General features: G+C 46.5%; 1 protein-coding gene across 1 annotated transcript in view; it reads right to left on the minus strand.

Annotated features, from left to right (window-relative positions):
* Positions 1-1,505: 1,505 nt before the first annotated feature.
* cspg4 (chondroitin sulfate proteoglycan 4) overlaps positions 1,506-23,368 on the minus strand; it is a 64,397-nt gene continuing 42,534 nt past the window's right edge. Inside the window, exons 6-11 of the mRNA XM_063196710.1 lie at positions 19,731-19,907; positions 16,036-16,234; positions 14,403-14,534; positions 13,613-13,773; positions 9,511-9,688; positions 1,506-5,912 (exon numbers count right to left, since the gene is read on the minus strand). Of these exons, the coding sequence (XP_063052780.1) occupies positions 4,060-5,912; positions 9,511-9,688; positions 13,613-13,773; positions 14,403-14,534; positions 16,036-16,234; positions 19,731-19,907 (2,700 nt within the window). The 3' untranslated portion in view covers positions 1,506-4,059. The remainder of the gene's footprint in view (positions 5,913-9,510; positions 9,689-13,612; positions 13,774-14,402; positions 14,535-16,035; positions 16,235-19,730; positions 19,908-23,368) is intronic.

Raw genomic sequence — 23,368 nt, forward strand, 5'->3', positions numbered from 1 at the left:
TGAACGCCAGAATGTATTATAAAATTACATACTCCGTACAAAATGAAAATATTTAACCTGTTAAGACATTGCCACAGTAATAAACTGGCTGTTACCAGAATGGCAAAGATGAAGTCATAATGCATTACTAAAAACACGGTGTAATGTCATAGTTATGTAGCACAAGTAAAATCTTTTCATTGATTATTACAGGTTTCCACTGGTGGAATGGCGTGCATTATGGGGCTACCATTACCTTGAGAAAGACAGCAAAATTCAAAAAGCGAATGAAAAAGTAAGTCTTTGAGAAAATAGTCAGCAATCATGGCTTCTATGAAAGTAGAGATAAGATAATGCATGTGCTGTCATTCATGAAGGAGAGGCTCCTCAAAGTTGTGAAACGGCAAAGCTAGATCTAAGCAAATGTCCAATGCTGAGGTAATGATGACGACAAGGCCTAAAAAAAGGGCGGAAAGGTACAATGAAAGAAAAGGCTGTTGGTTGGAAACTATGACAGCAGTAGCGGGGTCTGTTAAATGCTGCCGACCAATGGCTGATTCCTGACTGTGAAATCTATTCTGTGTCCTGATACGCCATCTGCTGGAGGACAAAAGATAATGCAACACACTTAGCAGCAGAGAATGTATAGTCATGTTAGTTTATTCATTTTAGTCTCCATATCATTCATGATATTTAATTCTGGGGTTAACTTGATCAAATATACCATTTAAGAAATAATGATACTATTGAATAAGTAACACATTATTCATAGAGATAACTTAAATAGGGTTGGATTAGGATTAGGGTTAGCTTCCACAGACCAGACGGCATCTCGGTACACTTGGCCAGGGGAGCCAACAAAGAGATCAGTTGTCCTAGACCAGTGGTTCCCAACCTGTTTCAGCCCGGGACCCCATTTTAGCACCCCCAAATTTTGGGGACGCCATACATGTTTTTCAGCAACTATAAAAAAAATAAAAATAAAAAAATAATCATGACGAGCTAACTTGTACGCTATTAAACCTATGGATATTTATTGAAGTTTAATTATGTATGTGGCATTTCAGTATAGTTTTTATGTTATAATTAGTAATATTTATCTGTATGCATTTTAGTCACACCTAGACATTTCAGGCGACCACATTTGAATTCCAGGCAACCTGACATGGGGTCCCGATCCCAGTGTTGAAAAACACTGACCATTGTTGGGGAACCTATGGCTCGGGGGGTGGGGGGTGGGGGTGGGGGTATTCACGGCTCGCGTGGTCGTCTTATATCCGGCCCCCAATATAATTTAAATGTTATGCAGTTTCACGCACTGCTCCCTTGGGGCGCCATTGAGGGCTGTCCCTTGCATGAATGCAATTTCGTTGTGTGCAGTGTGCAGTGTTCACTTATGTGCTGTGGAGTGCTGTGTCACAATGACAATGGGAGTTGGAGTTTCCCAATTGGGCTTTCATTTCACTTTCACTAAAGAGTACAAACATTCAGAGACAAGTGAACAAAATTACAACAGAGTGTAGATCTTCATTTTGAATTTGGCCTTTATTTTCTAACTTTCATGTTTGGGTAACAAACTTTTTCGAGGCAGTTGGTGGGTTACAGTTTCAACATAGATTGATTTTTTTCTCATAATGTCCTTTGCGAGTAAAAAAATAAATAGCAGTTGATGATATTGGCAATGTCCTTCATGTGATCAAAAAGGTAAAACAGTAGAAGTTAAATATTGTGAGTATGCCCCAGGGTTCAACTTCAAACTATTCAAAGGTTTTTCTCATTGTTCTCTTGTAAATACTAAAAATAACATAATACTGACATAGTAATAAATCAATACTGGACAGGCCCTTTAACATTTCTGGAAACAAAAAAACAAACAAACAGACCAACAAAAAAAGAGAAACGACCCAACTCTCATTGGCACACACAAATAGACACAAACGTTTGATTTCCTGAGCTATCTCTTAGCCTTTGAAAAATGTATCTGACTTATCTTGCACTGCAGATAAAAACCACACACACTTCCTGAGATATCTCAGTCTGGTTTGAGTCCAAATATTCTCACAAAAATATAAATACTTTCTTATATGTAAGACTCTCAATGGCAAACGTACCAGAAAAGGAATGTTTATGTGCTTGTATATCCATTACATTGGGTTAGTACCATTTCACAAATCCATGACATAATTCTACGATAAATAATAGTACCATCATCGATTATGATCATTAAGACTAGTACCCTACTTGAGTAGCACAGATCAAACTCAGTGACCTGATCTGTGAGACATTTCTTTTTTTCTTCTCATCTTTTTTATACTCTTGGAAGACATCTTAGATTACATCACAAAGAGGAATGTGAAACAAACAAGAACCTTTTACATACAAATACATTAAATGTCTCTCTTACATTTGAATTACTCTGTTTCACATAAAGACAAGATCTACTACAAATTTTAATCTTGTTTTTAGAGAGGGGGTGGGAGGCACTTCCCTTCATGTATAATGGAAACCTGTTGAATGTCAAGAACTAAAATATCAAGAACTTGAAGTTATGTTCGCAACATATGCAAAGTACTTTTTAAATACTGTGTCACTCTGACATTTTATTTTAGTCGAGTGACCAAGCTTAGGGAAGCCTACACTGCCATCTTGCTATGTAAAATAACTTCATTATCAATACTTCATCTGGCATTTAAAGGCATTGTGAAAAGGCACGGGTGTTACTGTTACATCAGCATAGTAAGCTTCATATATGTATATACAACATTAAAAACATATCCATAGTATTACACTTAGCATAACATGTTTTGCTCCCATGTAGACTTCATTATTAAGCATCTCACACACCACTACACAATGTTAACCAAAGCTTTACGCGTGTCTCCACAGGTTATAGTTAGAGTGAGAAGAAAGATCAAAGGACACTTTTACATTTTTAACACATATGGCTGGGGAATTAGTTAAAGACAAATCTTAGCATCACCATAAATAGTCATTGTTCTCTTCATTAGTTGAAACTTCTTGTAAGGCAAATGGACAGAAATAGCAACATATAAAATAAAATTAAAAAAACTAGGGGAGATGTGAATGTCATACAGTAGCTGTTCTATCATGGAAAAATAAAATCTCCCGCCAAAAAGAGAGGGAACAGTGAAGAGGAATACTTCATGGCATTTTTTTTTTTCGTTACAAGTCTGGAAACTCGGGCCCGGTTGAGCATGAGCTCACTACTTCCTGTAGCCCCTTTGGGATGTCATGGCAACTGCCACTGGAGAGCAATTCCTCTCTGTGGTTTCGCAATTGCATACGCTGCAAATATTTCTTCAGTGCCTTAAGTCAGTCCAGTGGATGAGAGGGAGAATTCTTTTTTCAGTTGTGTTAGCAATACTACCACCCATAGCCTTAAGGATATACAAAAATTACACCGTTACACAAAAGCAAAAGCGATGAAAATCTGTAAAAAAATAAAAGAACAACATCAAAAAAATATGCTAACTTCATGGCAACTTGGCCATTTTATAGGAGTAACTTAAATCACTAAATGTGAATTTTGATTTCTGTACAAATATATATACTTTGACAAACTACTGTGTTACTAAATTAAGCTTGAGAAAATCTGAGAGACAGGATAATACTGAGAGGCACATTTGAATATTTCATTGTAGGAGCAAACCTAAAGAGAAAGTTTCAAACACAAAAATGTGTTTATGTCCAACATGTCCTACAATAAATAGAGAAAAAAAAAACGAAACAAAAATTCGTACATACATAGCTTTGCATTACCTTCTTTCTTTCTTTTTAACGTCAGTGGATATCTGCAGTGTACAAAAACCTGAGAACAGACAACTACAGATTTGTTTATTTTTTTCTATTAATGTTTTCATATAAAGATGAAACATAACCTCAATCATCTGATTTGCTAATAAGGACAAACGCCATTGAAAAAAACTAGAGGAGGAGGAGGAGGGGGAGGAGGAGGAGGAGGAGGAGGAGGGAAAGGGGGAGATAGCTCCACAGTGAGTGTTCTGAGCAAGTCCATGTAGTCTTGTTGTTGTTGTAGTTGCTGTTGTTAACAGTCGGCTCTCATACCCAGTACTGATTTTTTTTCAGGGCAGGGTTGGGGTTTGTTGTCCGGCAGTGCTGCAGCAGCTCGGGGTCGGCCTCCTTGCCCTCCATATTGGACATGGGAATGTTATTGGCCGGGTCGGTCTTGCGGAACGTCTCCTGGCTGACGTCGCCGTTCTTGGGCTTGGTGGCCGCGGCGGCGCCTGCCGTCTGGACGTCGTGCTTGCCCGTCTTGTTGCGGCGCACAAAGTAGTAGGCCAGCACGGCGGCTAGCAGCAGCAGCAGCAGGATGATGAGGATGGGGATGAGGATGGACCACAGGCTGCCGCGCCGCGACACTACCGGGGTGTGCGAGCCCGACCCCGGGGAGGCTGTGGTGGTCGTCCCGGCTCCGTAGGGCCAGTTGCCGTCCCCTCTCCGCCTGGGATGGGAGTCTCCGCCGTGGCCGGCTATCGTCGGGGTTTTCAAGACGGTGCCTCCGTACACACCAGTGGGGCTGTAGGGGGCGGTTTTGAAGGGCAGGACGCACTCGGCGGGCGGCACCCCATGGGCCTTGAGGAGCAAGCGGGCCTCGTCTTTACCCTCGCCCCCTGTCTGCTTCCCAGCGTTGTCGAGGATCTCCAGCGCTACGAGTCCGTCGTCCAGATCCTTTTGCGTGAAGGTGTGCACAGGTTCGCCCTGACCTTCCCCTTTAGCCCTGACGAAGCGCGCCGACTTGGGCTCCTGGGTGACCGTGAATGTGGGCAGGGTTTTGGTCTTAACGGCGAGGGGAGTGGCATCCAGTAGTTTGCCGTCCACCTGCACGGTCGCGCCTCTGGGCAGGAGAGGGTCCTCCGCTATCTTCGCCAGGGGCTTCACGGAGATGTTCAGGGTGGAAGAGACGTTGGCGGCCCTGCTCCGGGCCAGGAACGGGATGCTGTCCCGGGGCTGGGTCGACGCGACGAAGCGCACGCTCACTCTACCCTCGTTGATCTGTTTCTGTGTGAAGGCGTTGGTCGGCTGCCTGTCCACCATCACGGCGGCGTACTTGGGCTTGCTGGTGAGTTCGTAGAGGACCTCCTCCTCGATGGGGCCGCCCGTGCTGGCTTTCAACATGGACTCTGTGATGGGCGTCTGGTCGTCTCCTTGCAGCACGAAGATCTCCTTGGGCCTGGTCAGCGACAGCGTGTGGGCCAGAATCCCGATATGGAGCGTGTACGGCGTGGTGTGGTGCTTCCCGTCCGACACCGTGAACTCCATGAAGCCCTCGTTGAGGCTCCCGTCGCTGACGAACGCCACGCGCTCAGCGTTGATGTCGTCCTGGGTGAACTCGCTGACCTGCTCGTCGGTGGCGCGCAGAACCAGCAGGCCGTTGGAGGGGCTCTTGGAGACGCTGAAGCGCACCTGCTCGGGGGTGCTGTCCTCGTCGATGGTGTTGAGGTACTGCTTGGAGAGCACGGCCGTCGAGCCCTGCAGCACCTCCAGGAGGAGTTCCAGGCTCACCAGCTCCGGCGGGCTGGAGTCCCGCGGCCGCACGTTAAAGCTGAAGGACTCCTCCAGCACCAGGGCGCTCTGGGGCGGGCTGGAGGGGCCGCGGTCGTGGGGGTTGAGCCAGGCGTGGAAGGAGAAGCTGTCGGAGGTGGCCGCGGCGTCGGCGGCGTCCTGCTGGTACTCCAGCTCGCCGGCTTCCACGTCCTCCTGCAGGAAGTAGGGGGCGTCGCGCGGCAGCTCCACGCCGCTCAGCAGGAGGCGCCCGTGCGTCGGGAACTCCTTGATCTTGTACAGCACGTCCTGGGTGGAGCGCTCGGACTCAGGTACGCTGGCCAGTAGGTTGGAGGCGTCCAGTCGGGATTGGTCAATGACTTTTTTCTGGCCTTGCACCACGTCCAAACCTGTGGGGACACAGACAGAGGTCCTCTTAATGGGGGACACAGACAGACACAGAGGTCCTCTTCATGGGGGGGGGCACACACACACAGTTCCTCTGAATTTTTTTTTGGGGGGGGGGGGGCACAGACACAGAGGTCATCTTAATGGGGGACACAGACAGACAGACACAGAGGTCCTCTTCATGGGGGGTGGGGCACAGACACAGAAATCCTCTTAATGGGGGGGGGGGGGGCACAGACACACAGGTCCTTTTAATGGGGGGGGGCACAGATACAGAGATCCTCGTAATGGGGGGGGGGGGCACAGACACACAGGTCCTCTTCATGGGGGGGGGGGGGGGGGGGGGGGGGGCAGACACACAGGTCCTCTTAATGGGGTTCCACTTTGTGGTAAACTGGGGGAGGTCCTGAACTGACACCTCACCCTATATAACGAGTATAACACCCTATATAACGGGTATAACACCCTATATAACACCGAAAACCTGCCACGCGTTTCCTACTGGAGAAAATGCACTAAGTCCGAAACATCTATTGCTCCAGTTCTAGCCTCTGAGTTCTTATGTAACTTTTCGGCTACAATATACATTTCTACACAAACCTTGTGTGTGCCTCCTGGTTCATTACCTTCTTCTTCGTGCATGTCAACATCAATAGGCAGTAGTTTAGAAGGGGATGAATATCAGCCTGCTAGCCAGCCTTCAGCCGACTGACTCTGCCAAGTTTGTTACTGCAGCGCTTTGTAGCACAGATTTGCAAAGCCCCAGAGAGCTTAACGTGCTGTACAGTATGAATCATTTACTCTAAGAACTTTAGCAAATCATCTCTTATTGATCTACTTTTTACAAATAAGATGAACAAAATTAGCGCAACTGGTGTTTTTGATTTAGGGGTCAGTGACCACTGTCCCATTGCCTGTATTAGGCACAGCACTCTAACCAAAGCACTGCCTCGCATTTTGGTTAAAAGAACTATGAAACATTTTAATGAGCAAGCCTTTTTAAATGATCTCTATGAAAGTGACATTCATCTCACAACTGAAATTCCTGATGCTGACTTGGCTCTACAGTTTTTCTCAAACTCATTTATTTGCATTGTTGACAAACATGCACCTTTTAAAAAGATAAGAGTAAAAAGTAGAACAAACCCATGGTTCACCCCTGAACTCTCCTCTCTTTTTCAGTCAAGAAATAAGGCTTGGTCATTAGCAAGGAGGAGCAAGGATGCCTCTGACTGGGCAAGTTTCAGGAAAATCAGGAACAGATGTACATTATCTGTAAGAAAGGCTAAATCTGACTATTACTTTAACCTTGTCTCTAGCTCGTACTCTGATCCTGCAAAATTCTGGAAGGCTGTAAATTACAAAAACAATAAATCTGTTACACCTATGCCTTCTTCCATTAAGTTTGATGATTGTCTACTACAAGACAAATCAGACATTTTGCAGTGCTCTTAACAAACATTTTTCTTTAGCCAGTCAAAGTTTTGATAAAAGCAATAATCAATTCCTTTATGCCTAGGGCTGGACATGATATGTGTATCAGAGACAATGTCAGAGACGATGATCTGGAATTTAGGCTTCATCCTGTGTCTAAGCATACAGTGCTATCTGCTTTATTAGCAATTGATAGTCGCAAATCCACTGGAGAGAAGACCACCTAGATCCCCTTTTTCTTCGCACTGCGGCATATATAATAGCAGAGCCATTATTGCACATTTTCAATTATTCTATTTCCACTGGAGTTGTCCCTACACTATGGAAATTTGCACACATTACCCCGTTGCACAAGGGGGGTGATATAAGACTGACCCTAACAACTATCGACCAATATCCAAGCTACCGTGTCTCTCAAAAATACTAGAGAAGTTGGTAAATGATCAGCTCAAAGAATTTCTAAATACCAATAATATTCTGAGCCCTCTCCAATCAGGCTTTAGGCCTAAACATAGTACAGTCACTGCTGCTACTAAAGTAATTGATGATATTATCACTTCTCTTGACAAGAAAAAACATTGTGCTGCCATCTTTGTGGACTTATCCAAAGCATTTGACACTGTGGACCATTCTCTGCTTCTACAAATTCTGCCTGGTATTGGTTTTAGTGCAAGTGCCTGTAAATGGTTCCAGAGCTACCTATCAAACAGACACCATACTGTAAAATTGGGTAATACTCAATCTGACCCCCTGCTAATAACCAAGGGGGTCCCACAAGGTTCAGTATTAGGTCCGGTACTCTTCACCATGTACATAAATAGCATACTCTCTCTCCTTTCCAACTGCTCTATTCATCTTTATGCAGATGATACAATTTTGTATTGTGTTGCAGATTCTGTACAGCTAGCATTGGAGAATTTGCAGCAGTCTTTTAATATTCTACAAAATGCCCTCATTGGTCTTAAGCTTCTACTTAACGTAAGCAAGACTAAATGTATGGTCTTTACTCGATCTAAGCATGGCATGAAAAATGATTTTAATATATCTACTTTAGATGGGTCTGTTATTGAGAGAGTATCACACTATAAGTACCTGGGAATCTGGCTAGATGACAAGTTCACATTCAAGAAACATACTGACTGTCTTGTCACTACGCTCAGACAAAAGCTATCTTTCCTGCACAGAAATAAATATCACTTTCCTGTTTTCTGCAGAAAAAAGTTAATTGAAGCTACTTTTCTGTCTTCCCTTGACTATGGTGATGTTATTTACAGACATGCACCACTCTTTAATCTGAAGGCACTTGACACTGTTTATCATTCAGCTCTTCGTTTTATTACTGGGGATCCATATAGCACTCATCATTGCCTGTTATATGATAAAGTTGGGTGGGCTCCACTTTCTCACAGAAGGGACATGCATTATTTTATTTTTATTTTTAAGGCCCTCACTGGTAAACTCCCATTTTATATTTCATCTCTTTTAGTTTGGCACTCCAACCCATATCAAACCCGCAGCAGCAACTTTTTACTGGAGGTCCCTTATGCCCGCACTGAACTGGGTAAAACGGCTTTTAGTGTCTGTGGACCTTCACTTTGGAATACCCTACAACAAAGGATAGGTCTTCAAGCCTTAGTGTCATTAGAACATTTTAAAGTAATACTGGGAAGTTTTTTATCACATACTTGTACTTGTTTTAACTCATAAGTTTTAATTCATGGTTTGTCTTGATTTTTACCTCTTGTATGATTTGTGTTGCATTGTGTATGTTGTATGTATATATGATTTTATATGTGTGGTTGTTTGTTTTGCTCGACATCATTGCAAATGAGGGCTGGGCTCTCAATGATTCTTCGAGTTTAAATAAAAAGAAATGAAATGAATCATTTATTGAGCTGGCTGACATTCGAGACATGCCATGCGTCGTGTCCAGAGGAGTTGACATGTCGCTGTAACCCCATACCCGTGTGGCCCTACCGTGGCTCTAAAGGTAGGGCACTGGACTGCTACCCCGGCGGCCCGGGTTCGATTCCAACCCGGGTCATTTGCCAACCCCTCCCGTCCCCATCTCTCTCCCCATTCGTTTCCTGTCTACCTCTCCTGCTGTCCTATCATCAATAAAGTTGAGAAACCCAGAAGTAAAATCTTTTAATCAAAAGCCCATACCTTTGTTCTTCCAGAGCTGCGAGGAGACGGAGTCGTCGGTGGCGGAGTAGGAGACGGTGATGGGCAGCAGGAGGTTGGGGGCCGAGGGAGATGACGACTGCAGCTGCAGAGAGTCCTGCTGGGACCAGAAGGGTTCATCGGGCAGCTGGTGCTCGTAGTAGATGTTTCCAGCCTCCAGCTGAGTGAGGAGGAGTGGGGGAGAGGAGGAGAGGGGGATGAGGAGGGGAAGAGGAGAGGAGGAGAGGAGAGGAGGAGAGGAGGGGAGTGGATAGGAGAGGAGAGGAGAAGAGAGGAGAGGAGAGGAGGTAGTGGGGGAGAGGAGGAGAGGGGGATGAGGAAGGGAAGAGGAGAGGAGGAGAGGAGAGGAGAGGAGAGGAGAGGAGAGGGGGTAGTGGGATGAGGAGGGGAAGAGGAGATGAGGAGAGGGGGATGAGGAGGGGAAGAGGAGAGGAGGAGAGGAGAGGAGGAGAGGAGAGGAGAAGAGAGGGGAGTGGATAGGAGAGGAGAGGAGAGGAGAAGAGAGGAGAGGAGAGGAGAGGGGGATGAGGAGGGGAAGAGGAGGAGAGGAGAGGAGAGGAGAGAGAGAGGGAAGAGGAGAGAGAGAGGGATAAGAAGGGGAAGAGGAGGAGAGGAGAGGAGAGAGAGAGAGAGAGAGGAGGAGGATAGAAAGAGAGGTTAGAGTAGTGGGGGAAAGGGAGTGGGGGATAAGGGAAGAGGAGGAGAGGAGAGGGAGGGGGGATAAGGAGGTGAAGAGGAGAGGAGAGGAGAGGAGAGGGGAGGAGAGAAGAGGAGGAGAGGAGGGAGGGAAAGAGGAGAGAGATTAGTGGGGGAGAGGGAGTGGGGGATAAGGAGGAGAGGAGAGGAGAGGAGAGGAGAGGAGATGAGGGGAGAGGAGAGGAGAAGAGAGGAGAGGAGGAGGGGAGGAGAGGAGAGGAGAGGAGAGGGGAGGAGAAGGATAAGGAGGGGAAGAGGAGGAGAGGAGAGCAGAGGAGTGGAGAGAAGAGGAGAGAAGAGGGGGATAGAGAGAGGGTATAGAGTAGCGGGGGAAAGGGAGTGGGGGATAAGGGAAGAGGAGGAGAGGAGAAGAGGAGAGGAGAGGAGGAGAGGAGAGAGAGAGGAGAGGAGAGAGGGGAGAATGAGGAGAGAGGAGGAGAGAGAGAAGAGAGGAGTTAGAGGGGTTAGAGGAAGAACAAACACTTTCATCAGTTCTGCAGCTGTGTCCACACCATTTGTTTTGGGGGGGGGAGGGGGGGGGTCTTATTTATATCAAAACAATTTGCGCCCCCCCATTCCCCTGCAGGACTCGCATATGGCGGGTGTCAACATGTCTCAACCAAGGGATCATTTCATGTCAACTGCTGTCTGGAAACAGCACATCTTGATCCACCAAAACAAAAGAACAGTTTGTTGTTGTCCTCCTGAAGGAGTTGAATATTCTAAACATATCCACGGTGGTGGTGGTGGTGGTGGTGGAGTGGGGGTGGTGGGGTGATCACGCAGGCAGGTGATTACGTCAGAGTTCAGACGGTAAACAAGCTGAGGTTTTGTTTACACCCGCGACTCGCAATCTCCCGTCTTGCCAATTACTGGAGCCGTTCGCTCGCGCTCACTGTACTGTAGCCGAGACAATACGAGGCAAGACGAGACGAGACAAGCGAAGGAGTCATTTACCCGGGAAGGGCAGTCGGTCGGTCACTGATAGCAGCCACTTCATATCCAAACCGGCACTACACTGCACTGCCGCTACACAACCGTGTAATTCACTGGTGCTGATGTGCAGAGGACAATCTCTGTTGCTGGACAAACTAACAAGACTTAATTACAGAACACTTCAAATATTTGTGTGTGTGTGTGTGTGTGTGTGTGTGTGTGTGTGTGTGTGTGTGTGTGTGTGTGTGTGTGTGTGTGTGTGTGTGTGTGTGTGTGTGTGTGTGTGTGTGGTGTGTGTGTGGGGTGTGTGTGTGTGGGGTGTGTGTGTGTGTGTGTGTGTGTGTGTGTGTGTGTGTGTGTGTGTGTGTGTGTGTGTGTGTGTGTGTGTGTGTGTGTGTGTGTGTGTGTGTGGTGTCTGTGTGTGTGTGTGTCTGTGTGTATGTGTCTGTGTGTGTGTGTGCGCGTGCTTGCGTGTGTGCGTGCGTGCGTGCATGCGAGTGCGTGCGTTTCTGTTTTGGGATGCTTCTCTATTCGAACAAATGGGTCTGCTGGCCTGATTTCACAGGGTAAGGTATTAAATATGCAACAAGGTTCACATGCTGACAAAGTGCTGTGTTACTGGATAGGGCCGTCCAGAGATCTCGCTGGGACACAAGTGGACACCACCCTCACAATATCAGGTTAGCGCACCTCCTTGGAGTCCACTGTGACCTAGAAATACACAAGGAGCTCACTCTAAAATACCACTAATGTTGTGACACCATCACAGAAATGATCTAAGTGTCATTTGAGGTCACTTTCATCTCAACAGATCCCCTTGGCCTTTTTTCGTGGTAACGCAGGCATTCGATTTAAGATTTTAAAGGTCTGAGTGTTACAATATCACCACTGCTCCCCTAAATATCTCCTACAGCTGCCAGCTTTATTCAGACAGGGATTTCTGTCTGAAAACACGTCCTGATCATTATATCCTCTGCAGTAGGCTGGAGGCTTAATAGACTAACTATGGCGTAGCTGTGCACTACAACACTATGACATACCACTGCTATACCATATCACTGCTCATTGCTTGCCTAAATACCTTCTAAAGCTGCATGACTTGTTCAGACAATGATTTCTACATATATGAAAACACATCTTGATTGTTACATCCTACGCAGTAAGCTGGATGCTTTATAGACTAAATGCAATTTGGCTTTAAAATGTCGCTATGTAGCTACTATAATTATACTTCATGCATAGTTACATGCTTAATGCACCACTTTATACTGAAAGCTATTCGAGTTGCTTACTGTATGTGTGCTTATGGTCAGGCCAGATGTAGACACCCTGGCTTCAGAAAGTACATTACATTACATTACATTATACTGCATTTGGCTGATGTTGTTATCCAGAGTAACTTAGAGTGAATAAGCCACTATGACGGCTCCCATTGGGCAACTTGAGGACAGAGATGTCTTGCTCGAGAGCTGAAATGCACTTGAATTATAGATGTGAGTGTGCAGTGATGATTGGTGTGCTCATTCAACTCATACTGTAGAGTAGTGTGGCCACCTGTCCCGGTTCAACCCGACTGTCCTGGTATTCAATGGTCTCTCATGGGAAACATATTCTGCCTGGACAGTGAACGAAGAGCACTGCTTACAGGCAAAAGGGTCTATTGCGTTGAAAAGTCCAGCAATGGGTTGCACCAGCTGATCGTAAGTTTCCAACGTACAGTAGGCTACGGTGAGCGTAAACTGTGCCTACGTTCGAGTTTACGGATGATGAGCCTGCAGGTTACAGGGTGTAGGGAGGATACTGGTTAGTAACTCTTCCACACAGGGCCGCTGACAGCTTTGGCTGGGCCCGGGACAAAGACATATGAAAGGGCCCAATACATACAGTACAATGTAATGAGGATCCATTTGTGGGGCCTGGACAAGTGACCCCTTTGTCCCTTTTGGGTTCTTGGTCCATGTACTAAGAGTGCCAGACAAGGGATCAAGCCATGGTCATTACTATTTTGGTGACAATAATGTTACAACAGAGGCTCTGAATTTAAGGATTAAAGAGTTGAAATTTAACTCAATTTACTGGTACGGATACTGAACCCATCGGTGCCAAGATCAAGGCCTTCCCCATTAGGTCCAGTGGATTAATTTGTTCTGTCCGCCTCTGCAGCGCGAACTAGCTGATTTTAATTAGTAAAACTCCTCAGTCTGGCTTCATTAGGTGAATTAGTCAAGCCAAGCCACCTACAGTATTTCAGGTGCACAGAAAGAGTCAATATACTTGTAGCAGCAGCAGCAGCAGAGCAGGACTTTCACTTTCCCCCGAAACCATAATGAACACCTCTAGCTAACGGTAAGAGTTAGCTATTAACAGTCACTGCAGCCTTTTTTACTTGTTTATTTATTTATTTATTTATTTTGTTAATCAGCATATTGCCTGGCAGTGCAGTGCTCCTCACCTCTGAATGCGAGACGCTCATTATCTCCTCAAACCGGTTCTTCCCTGTTTGCTTGATGAGTCTTCCTCGGCGCGGCGGCTTCTGCAGCGAGTACCTGATCTCCTTTCCATCCTCATCAGTCACGGCCTTCAGCAGGCTGCTGCTGATTGCCTGTTTTGCCCCTAGGAGGAGAAGAGAAGAGAAGAGAAGAGAAGAGAAGAGAAGAGAAGAGAAGAAAAAAAAACAACCAAACAAATGTCAATTGCGAGTTTCACTTAATGTGAGTCGGCATAGCTGGTTACATAGTGACTCATCTCGGATTTCAATTTGTGGGGCCTGTGTCATTATTCGTCACGAATCGTCAGCGTCTAATTTTGGGTTGGAAGTATGTGCGCGCATGCACACACACACACACACACACACACACACACACACACACACACACACACACACACACACACACACACACACACACACACACACACACACACACACACACACACACACAGTCTCTCTCACCCATGCGCACACACGCACGCAAACACATACACACACACACACACACACAGATAGATATCCAACTCTCTTGTCACCCACGGCGGTGACGGTGTGTGTGGGGTAAGGAGTGTGTGTGTGTGTGTGTGTGTGTGTGTGTGTGTGTGTGTGTGTGTGTGTGTGTGTGTGTGTGTGTGTGTGTGTGTGTGTGTGTGTGTGTGTGTGTGTGTGCGCGTGTGTGTGTGTGTGTGTGTGTGTGTGTGTGTGTGTGTGTGTGTGATGTGATGTAAGCAGCGCCCCACGTGAAGCCACACACCTGGGAAGACCACGAGCTCCTCGGCCGTCTCCACGGTGACACTGGGCTGCCTGGCGGTGACAACAAACTGATAGAGCGGCGACGTGTGCTCTCCATCTGTCACTGTGAACCTGAAACCCCCCGACTCAGAACCTGGCAGGAGAGAGGAGAGAAGAGAGAAGAGAGAGGAGAGAGGAGAGAGGAGAGAGGGGGAGAGAGGAGGGAGAGAGGAGAGAGAGAGGAGAGAGGGGGAGAGGGGGAGAGGGAGAGAGGAGAGAAGAGAGAAGAGAGGGGGAGAGGAGAGAGAGGAGAGTGGAGTGAGGGAGGGGGGAAAGAGGAGAGAAGAGAGAGGAGAGAGGGAGGGGGAAAAGAGGGGAGGGGGAGAGAGGAGAGAGAGGAGAGAGGAGAGAGAGGGAGAGAGGAGAGGAGAGAGAAGAGAGAGGAGAGAGGGAGGGGGAAAAGAGGGGAGGGGGGGAGAGGATAGAGAGGAGAGAGGGGGAGAGGGAGAGAGGAGAGAAGAGAGGAGGAGAGGAGAGAGAGAAGAGAGAGGGAGAGAGGAGAGAAGAGAGAAAAGAGAGGTGGGGGCAGAGGCAGAGGGAGGTGGAGAGAGAGAGAGGTGGAGAGAAAGAGAGAGAAATACAGAGAGACAGAAAGAGAGAGAGGTGGAGCGAGAGAGAGAGGTGGGGGCAGAGGGAGACGGAGAGAGAGATGGAGAGGGTGATAGACAGCAGAGGGAGACAGAAAGAGACAGAGATGAAGAGAGAGAGAGATGGAAAGAGAGAGAGAGATGGAAAGAGAGAGGGGATAGACAGCAGAGGGAAGCAGAGAAAGAGGGAGAGATGGAGAGAGAGGATGCGGTCAATTAGAGAAATATAGCATGATCCACACTGCAGTATGAGCCACACTGTGTGGTCCTTTATCACTGAGGGCCAGGCAGGCATGACAGCGCATCATGTCAAGATGCAGGCTTTACAGTACAGGAGAACACACCAATCTACCCCCCCACACCCCCCACGCTTTACACTACAGGAGAACACCCCCCCCACCCCACCCCAATCATGTCAAGATGCAGGCACACACACCAACCCCCCCATTCTGTGCACTGTAGCTGCATATCATAAAACGGCAGGCCTGCTGCTGCCTGGCTATTGAGAGGAATTATGATAACACACAGAACACACAGCACACACAGTACACACAGCACACACAACACACACGTGCTTAAAGCCCTGTGTTATAACTCCCGGGAGGCCCTAGGTGGGTGGATTGAGGTGTATGTGTGTACACGTGTGTGTGTGTGTGTGTGTGTGTGTGTGTGTGTGTGTGTGTGTGTGTGTGTGTGTGTGTGTGTGTGTGTGTGTGTGTGTGTGTGTGTGTGTGTGTGTGTGTATGTGTGTGTGTGTGTGCGAGCGTGTGTGTGTGTGTGTTTGTGCACATGTGTGTGTGTGTGTGTGTGTGTGTGTGTGTGTGTGTGTGTGTGTGTGTGTGTGTGTGTGTGTGTGTGTGTGTGTGTGTGTGTGTGTGTGTGTGTGTGTGTGTGTGTGTGTGTGTGCGTGCGTGCACATGTGTGTGTGTGTGTGTGCGTATGTGTGTGCGCGTGTGTGTGTGAGTGTGTTTCAGTTGCGGCAAGTAGTGCAGCCTATATATAGAGTACCTTGATGAATGAAGAGGATCTCTGCGTTGTCCACTTGCGCCTGGGTGAAGTTGTCCAGGCCGTCTTCCGGAAACACCTTGAGCGCCACCAGCCCGTTAGTGAGCGCCTCGATGGAGTAGATCAGCTCGTCACTCGAGGTGTCCGCGTCCTGCGTACTCAGCTCTCGGCTGGTGATCTCGGCCTCCTCTCCTGCAACAAGCTGTGGCAGACACAGAGGAAGAAGTATTTGTTAGACTTAAAATAGAGTTCCTGTGCACAACCACTGCCCAGGTGCTGGTGATGTGCAGTAAAAGTAATCCAAGTAAAGGAGAGAAATCACCGCACATTGGTCTTCTTTGCTAGAACCACCTGGTTCACCTAATAAAATACCAGCAAAGATTTTTCTCCTTTACTTGTACTATTTTTTTGGAATTCTTGCACACCTCCTTTGGCCAGGTGCAAAGGAGTGTAACCCCTGGGTCACCAACGTGAGAGACAAGAAAGCTCCCGTACACTGTTGCACACAATTGCAGCGTTTTACCACGTTTTAGCAAATGTGAACAGTGTGCGGGAGACGTCTTGTCTAGATGGAGAAGAACAGAAAAGGGGAACAGTAAATGGGCACGATGAATAAAAAAATGAAAACAAAAGCACAGCAGCCGAGGAGCAAATTGAATCCAACAGCAATTTGGTACAAAATGTTCTGTTGTACCAAAACAACCAAACAAAAACATTTTGGGGTGTGGGTTTTTCGGACAAAAGTGTCTTGAGTTGATGTCTAAAAAGGCAAAAATCAGTCAGTGCCTATGGGATCAACTCAGTGCCTATGGGATCAACTCAGTCAGTGCCTATGATATCAACTCAGTCAGTGCTTATGGGGTCAACTCAGTCAGTGCCTATGATATCAACTCAGTCAGTGCTTATGGGGTCAACTCAGTCAGTGCCTATGGGATCAACTCAGTCAGTGCCTATGGGGTCAACTCAGTCAGTGCCTATGGGGTCAACCTCTCAGGGCTGGGCTTTATTGAAAGGAACATTAACTGAAAGAGATGTGCCAGATGTCTTAAAAGACCGCCAGAGAATAGAGCAGGGACAGTTAATCAGGCACGTCTCTCAGATCACACACACACACATACACATACACACACACACATGCACACACACAGACACACAGACACACAAACACACATACACACACACACACACACACACACACACACACACACACACACACACACACACACACACACACACACACACACACACACACACACACACACATATTCTCTCTCTCTCTCTCTCTCTCTCTCTCTCTTTCTGTGAGATAGTCTACAAGAATCAGTTGGGAAAAGTCAGATGCTTGCTGTGAAAGGCATATATTGATTTCTTCAGCAGCGCTGCTCTCTCTCCATCAAGATTCTCCAGACGGGGGTTCGGGAGTGGGGAGTGGGGAGGGGAGAGTGGAGGGGGGATGCGTGGGATTGAGAGAGAAGAGAGAGAGGGAGAGGAGAGAAGAGAGAGAGAGACAAGAGAGAGAGGGAGAGAGAGAGAGAGAGAGAAGAGAGATAGAGAGAGAAGAGAGAGAGAGAAGAGAGATAGAGAGATAGAGAGAGAAGAGAGATAGAGAGAGAGAGAGAGAGAGAGAGAGAGAGAGAGAGAGAGAGAGAGAGAGAGAGAGAGTGGGAGAGAGAGAGAGAGAGAGAGAGAAGAGAGAGAAGAGAGTACTGCCCCAGATAAGGCAGCCCATTATTCCGTCTCCTCGCGGCGTTCTGATTGCCAGAATACCGTATGCAACCTTCAAAGCCACACAGCACAGGCACCTGGAAAGTGAGTTCACGGTCACACCATCTCTGATGCACTCTGGCTGAGAGTGGGATTTATGCTCAGATAGAACCAATGTGGATACTATATATAAATAAAATGTCTGGTGGCTACTGGCTGGGTTGTTTTCATGTGTGAGAATGAGGTAAATGTTGATATGTATTTGTCAATCTATCTCCCTTTGGTTTTGATTGGGCATGATAAGCATACTGTGACAAAATGTGGGAAGAAAGAGAAACAGAGGGGGGTGTTTGATTTTTTTTTTTAAATAAATAATTAAATATAAAACACAGCCACTAGATGGAGACATAGATCCACCAGTCCACTGGTTCTTGGCTCATGGTAAGGAGAGGGCCCACAAGACGGCTACTCCCAAATTGTGCAGGAAATTGATAATTTATGTTGTAATCAATGTGCTATAGAGACAAAATTGATCACAAGCTGTGTGGCGAATTCTATTTGGTTCCCCAACAGTCAGTAATATCTCACTCGTGGGCATCTTGGGAAATGTGTTGGAGCGTCATGTATGATGTTAAAAAAGGGTCTCCACAGAGCACCACTGTACAATTTCCATCAGAAATAACAAGAGGCTGCTAGTAGCAGAGAGAGAGGGGGGGGAGGGAAGGAGAGAGAGAGAGAGAGAGAGAGAGAGAGAGAGAGAGAGAGAGAGAGAGAGAGAGAGAGAGAGAGAGAGAGAGAGAGAGAGAGAGTTAGAGAGAGAGAGAGAGAGAGAGAGAGAGAGAGCGGAAGGAGGCAGATATGTGCCCTGACAACTCCTTAGCTACAGGCTATCGTTTGCTAATGGGCAGCAGCTGTGGAGTGGGCTAGCCATCCAGCCACAGAGCCAGCCAGCCACAGAGCCAGAGAGGCAGGGCCGGTTCTAGGCAATTCGGTGCCCTAGGCAAGCCCCGATCTTTCCTTTGGTGGAATTTGACATTGGCATCTTTAAACATGGTGTCATACATCTGATTGAGCACACCTGATCTAGTACCATGTTGTATATGTACTGAGTGCTCATTAAAAATCATTGTCAATATAGACTTCAATGCTTCATTTAATGCTTTATATTGTAATTCGGTGGGTCTTGGTGCCCCCCAGGACATTTGGTGCCATAGGCGACCGCCTAATCTGCCTATGCCTAGCGCCGGCCCTGCTAGAGAGGCAGAGGGGCAGGAACTGTGCTGATCAGTTTCTGGTCACGGGTGTGTAATTCATCAGGCCTGATCATCTGCTGTAGGTCAGAATGCGCTCACTTCCTGTCTTAAATCAGGCACAGAGGCAGGGGCCTGCTCCATGACAGAGAGAGAGACAGAGAGAGAGAGAGAGAGAGAGAGAGAGAGAGAGAGAGAGAGAGAGAGAGAGAGAGAGAGAGAGAGAGAGAGAGAGAGACAGATAGGGAGGAAAGGGAGGACAGACAGGCCTGCTTGAATGTGGCGTGTATGCAAGAGGAAGATGTATCATTAAATTCCATTTTGTGGGAATGAGGCTGAGCCTTTGGATTGGTTGGCTCTCGTGGATGTCCCAGAAGTAGAATTCCAGCCACAGTCATGGTTTTCCAAAAATATGCGTTACCACGGAGACCCGAAACCACAAAGTCCAAAAAACTCAACGATGCACATGGATCCACATGGTTTCTAGTTGCCATAACATTATTTATTTTATTTTTTTAATCTGCAACAGGCACAATGCTCGCATATTTGTTTGTGTTTGTTTTCTATTTGTGACATTTGGTAGGTGCCAAAATGAATTCCAGACATCACAACACCTCTATTCCTGTGTTGCACAGCCTTTTCAAACATACACCACACACACTCACATGAATTTGTTTTGTTTGTTTCTATTTGTGTGAGGTTGTTAAGCGCTGAAGGTGCCAAAAATAAAAGAGATCACGTTACCTCTATTCCGGTGTTGTGCACCAGTCTTGGGGGCTCATCATTGACCGGGACGACGGTGACACCAAATGTGATGGGGAAACTCCTTCTGGTGTTGTCAAAGTCGGACGCTGTGAGGGTGAAGCTGTCTTCCGTAGTCTCGGTGCTGTCGTGCAGGTAGTAGACCACCTTCCTCTTCACCTGAGGGGGAGAGAGAGATTATTATCAATGTCTTACTTAAATGTTTTTAGTTACGTAAACTGCACAGTGGAGATGGGTCAAACGCTATTTCAAACTTCTGTGCTAACCCTGTTACATAGATTTTTGACAATAAAGTACACTTGACTTGACTTGACATAAAAACACATACAGTACAAACAGGCAGTAAGTTAGGCGGTTACGTTAGTTAGGCTGTGCTATCATGATATCAAGCCCCCTTTTCTTTTTGACAATGCATCTCCATTTGATCTCTTTCCCAGGGAAGAGACACACACACATGGACGAAATTAGTGTTTTGTGCGCACCGGCCCTTTCGTATACCTTTTTTTGTGCTGGTTGAATGAGCTCTGCTTTTGTTTACAGTTCCCTAATTACCAGCACAGGGAATTCAACATCATACCCAGGGCAATTTAAAGCAGTTATCCTCATAATGAGTTCTATTCATTTGTGTGGTGTTGGGGGAAGGGAACGGAGGGAAGAGAGGAGAAGAGAAGAGGAGGGAAGGGGAGAGGAGAGAAGGAGAGGGGAGGGGAGGGGAGGGGAGAGAAGAGAAGAGATGAGGAGAGAAGAAGAGAAGAGGAGAAGAGAAGAGAAGAGAAGAGAAGAGAAGAGAAGAGAAGAGAAGAGAAGAGAAGAGAAGAGAAGAGAAGAGAAGAGAAGAGAAGAGAAGAGAAGAGAAGAGAAGAGAAGAGAAGAGAAGAGAAGAGAAGAGGAGGGGAGATGAGGGGAGGGGAGGTGAGGGGAGGAGAGGAGGAGAGGAGAGAAGAGGAGGAGGGGAGGGGAGAGGAGGGGAGGAGGAGATGAGGGGAGATGAGGGGAGGGGAGGGGAGGAGGAGAGGAGAGGAATGGGCTGCATGGTATGTGGTGGTGAAGAGTTATTGATTAAAGGTGTGGCAACACTGTGAACACATTCATCATGAAGGTTCTCATGAGGGTTTGTAGTTTATACTGTAATGGTTTAACAAACATTTCTATCGGTCAGCATAACTATTGATAGCTGTTAATGCTCTGGACTGTATTCATCAGGCACTGTAAGGCTATGCCCCCATTGCAAGACCAAGTGACACTATGCAATTCACACTGCTGATATTACATTACATTACACTGCATTAGCACAGGGGTTAAGTATGCATCATAAACCCTTGATCCTTTTCATTGTAGCCATCACAAGGTAAAAATAGCTTTATAATGCTCTCTATAATGTATAGGTCGTAAAGGCATTATAACTCGTCGTGAACCATGGCTATATACAACATGTTGTGAACACTTAAGTCAGTCATTATAAAGCTTTATGGGCACATTATAAACCTTTATGGGTTCATAGAAAGTACTGGTACCATGTATATGTCCAAAAAGGTGTTCTATCATTCTATCATTGTACTCCAATCACGATTTTTTTTTAAAGGAAAGGAGGAAATGCGGTGCTTATATCTTGCCTCTGTGTGATTTATCACATGTAATTTAGGGTGCCTCTCGTTGGAGCAGCGCCGCCTGGGGTCATGTGCTTAAATGGAGCGCACAGTCAGCAGGCCCCACCACTCAGCACAGCACAGCACAGCACAGCACAGTGTGGAATTAATTGGATGCAGATGAGCGCAAACTCAGACGGGGAGCCGGGGAGGAATATATACCCCATGCCATGCCTGATAGCTGACTAGCAGTTAGGAATCTGATCAGAAATGAAAATAAACCGTATCTAACTCCCAATTTAGAGAGGCTGTCAGACTATGAGAGAGAGAGAGAGAGAGAGAGAGAGAGAGAGAGAGAGAGAGAGAGAGAGAGAGAGAGAGAGAGAGAGAGAGAGAGAGAGAGAGAGAGAGAGAGAGAGAGAGAGAGAGAGAGAGAGATGGGTAAAAAAAGGATGTTTAAAATTCTGTTGGTAGAAGCGAGAAGAGGACCCTGTAAATAATTAGCAATGTGTTTCACCCAATTTAAAATGATTAATACCAAATATGGCTATTTTGACATGTATACCCAAATACCCCTCATTAATTACATGTAATTCACACAGTCATGGTTTCTACTAATTAATCACACACAGCCTGGATTTTTTATCACCTCTTCACGAGTACACAAAGTACTAATAAGCGCCCCAGCTTTTACAGTCATACCTGAATCAGGTAAATGATGCTAAATTGGGTTTTGCACTAAGGAGGCCTTAGTATTCACAGGCAGACGTTGACGCCAATCTGCATTGCGGCATAACTGCCTCTCAATTTTCATTTTCATTTGCTAAATGAACATCAAACACTGAGAACATCAACTCAGAACATCCTGTTATGCACTTTAGGCTCTCCCCATATCTTCTGAATGCACCATGACTGTAAATGAGTGACGATGCCGGCAGTTTGTTGATACGGAATGTGTGTTTGGCAGCACTCTGCATTTTCCCTGATGAGCAACAAAGCCAAGTGAGCTGCGTTCTCTTGATGGAGAAGCCCTCTTTTCCCAGAATCCTTTGCCTATTCAGGAGCGGATCTAGCGATTTTGAGGCCCTAGGCGAAGAATTAAGATGGGGTACTCAAAAGTCATTATAGACATACAATTCTGTGCTTTGGTGCTACTTTATTATTTTGTCTCATATAGATCTTCAATTACTTTACGTAAGTGACAATTAAGATCCAGCCTATTTCTTATGTGTTTACCACTACTGGTGTGACAGCTGGGCCCCCTATAGAGGACAGATGTGTTCTGGGCCCAAGGCAATTGCCCAGGTTTGCCTGATGGAAAGTCCGCCTCTGGGCCTGTTCTCTGTCCCATTGCACAGTAGATGCAATATGAATGTCTACATTTCCAGCATCCCCATAGGCAGCAGCAGCAGCCTGGCCCACCTGCCAACATTCCTACATCATGATTTAGTTAGGAACTGTACTGCACGTGTCCTTTGATGTGTATCCATATTTTAAGTGTGTTGCGTTACTATTTTCTGGATTTTTTTTTTTTTTTAGTCTAAACTTTGGATAACACTTAAGTCAGCTGAAAGTTGTGCTTCAATGTTCTTCTTCAACACATATTCGCTTACGTACATTCTACAGTCCCACCGTCCTCCCCTGCCGCTCCAGAGAATACAACTGCTTCCCCTTAATGCAGAGGAAAGATTGCCGGCATGAGATGGGCCTCCTCTCTCTGCTCCCACATGGCTTTCCAGAGGAGAACTGTGGCCAGAGATGTCTGTGAGCGAGAGCACGCTACATCCGTCTTTAATTTGGGGAACAATTACGCTCTCGCTCCAGTCCCGCGCCAGCCCACAGCTCGTCTGCTGTGCTGCAGTCCTGAGCTCCAATGTGGAAGCACTCAAGACTCCAGAGAGAGGGTTGCTATGCCTGGTGTCCGCTCGGACTCCCTCGTAACTAGTCTAGCTGGGTTGCATAACTTCAAGGATATAATGCAGAGCAGTGAGAGTAGAGATCACACTTTTACACATTGCTGGTGGAGTGAGGACC

Source organism: Engraulis encrasicolus, chromosome 4 (genome assembly GCF_034702125.1).
Source record: "Engraulis encrasicolus isolate BLACKSEA-1 chromosome 4, IST_EnEncr_1.0, whole genome shotgun sequence".
NCBI classification, from domain to species: domain Eukaryota; kingdom Metazoa; phylum Chordata; class Actinopteri; order Clupeiformes; family Engraulidae; genus Engraulis; species Engraulis encrasicolus.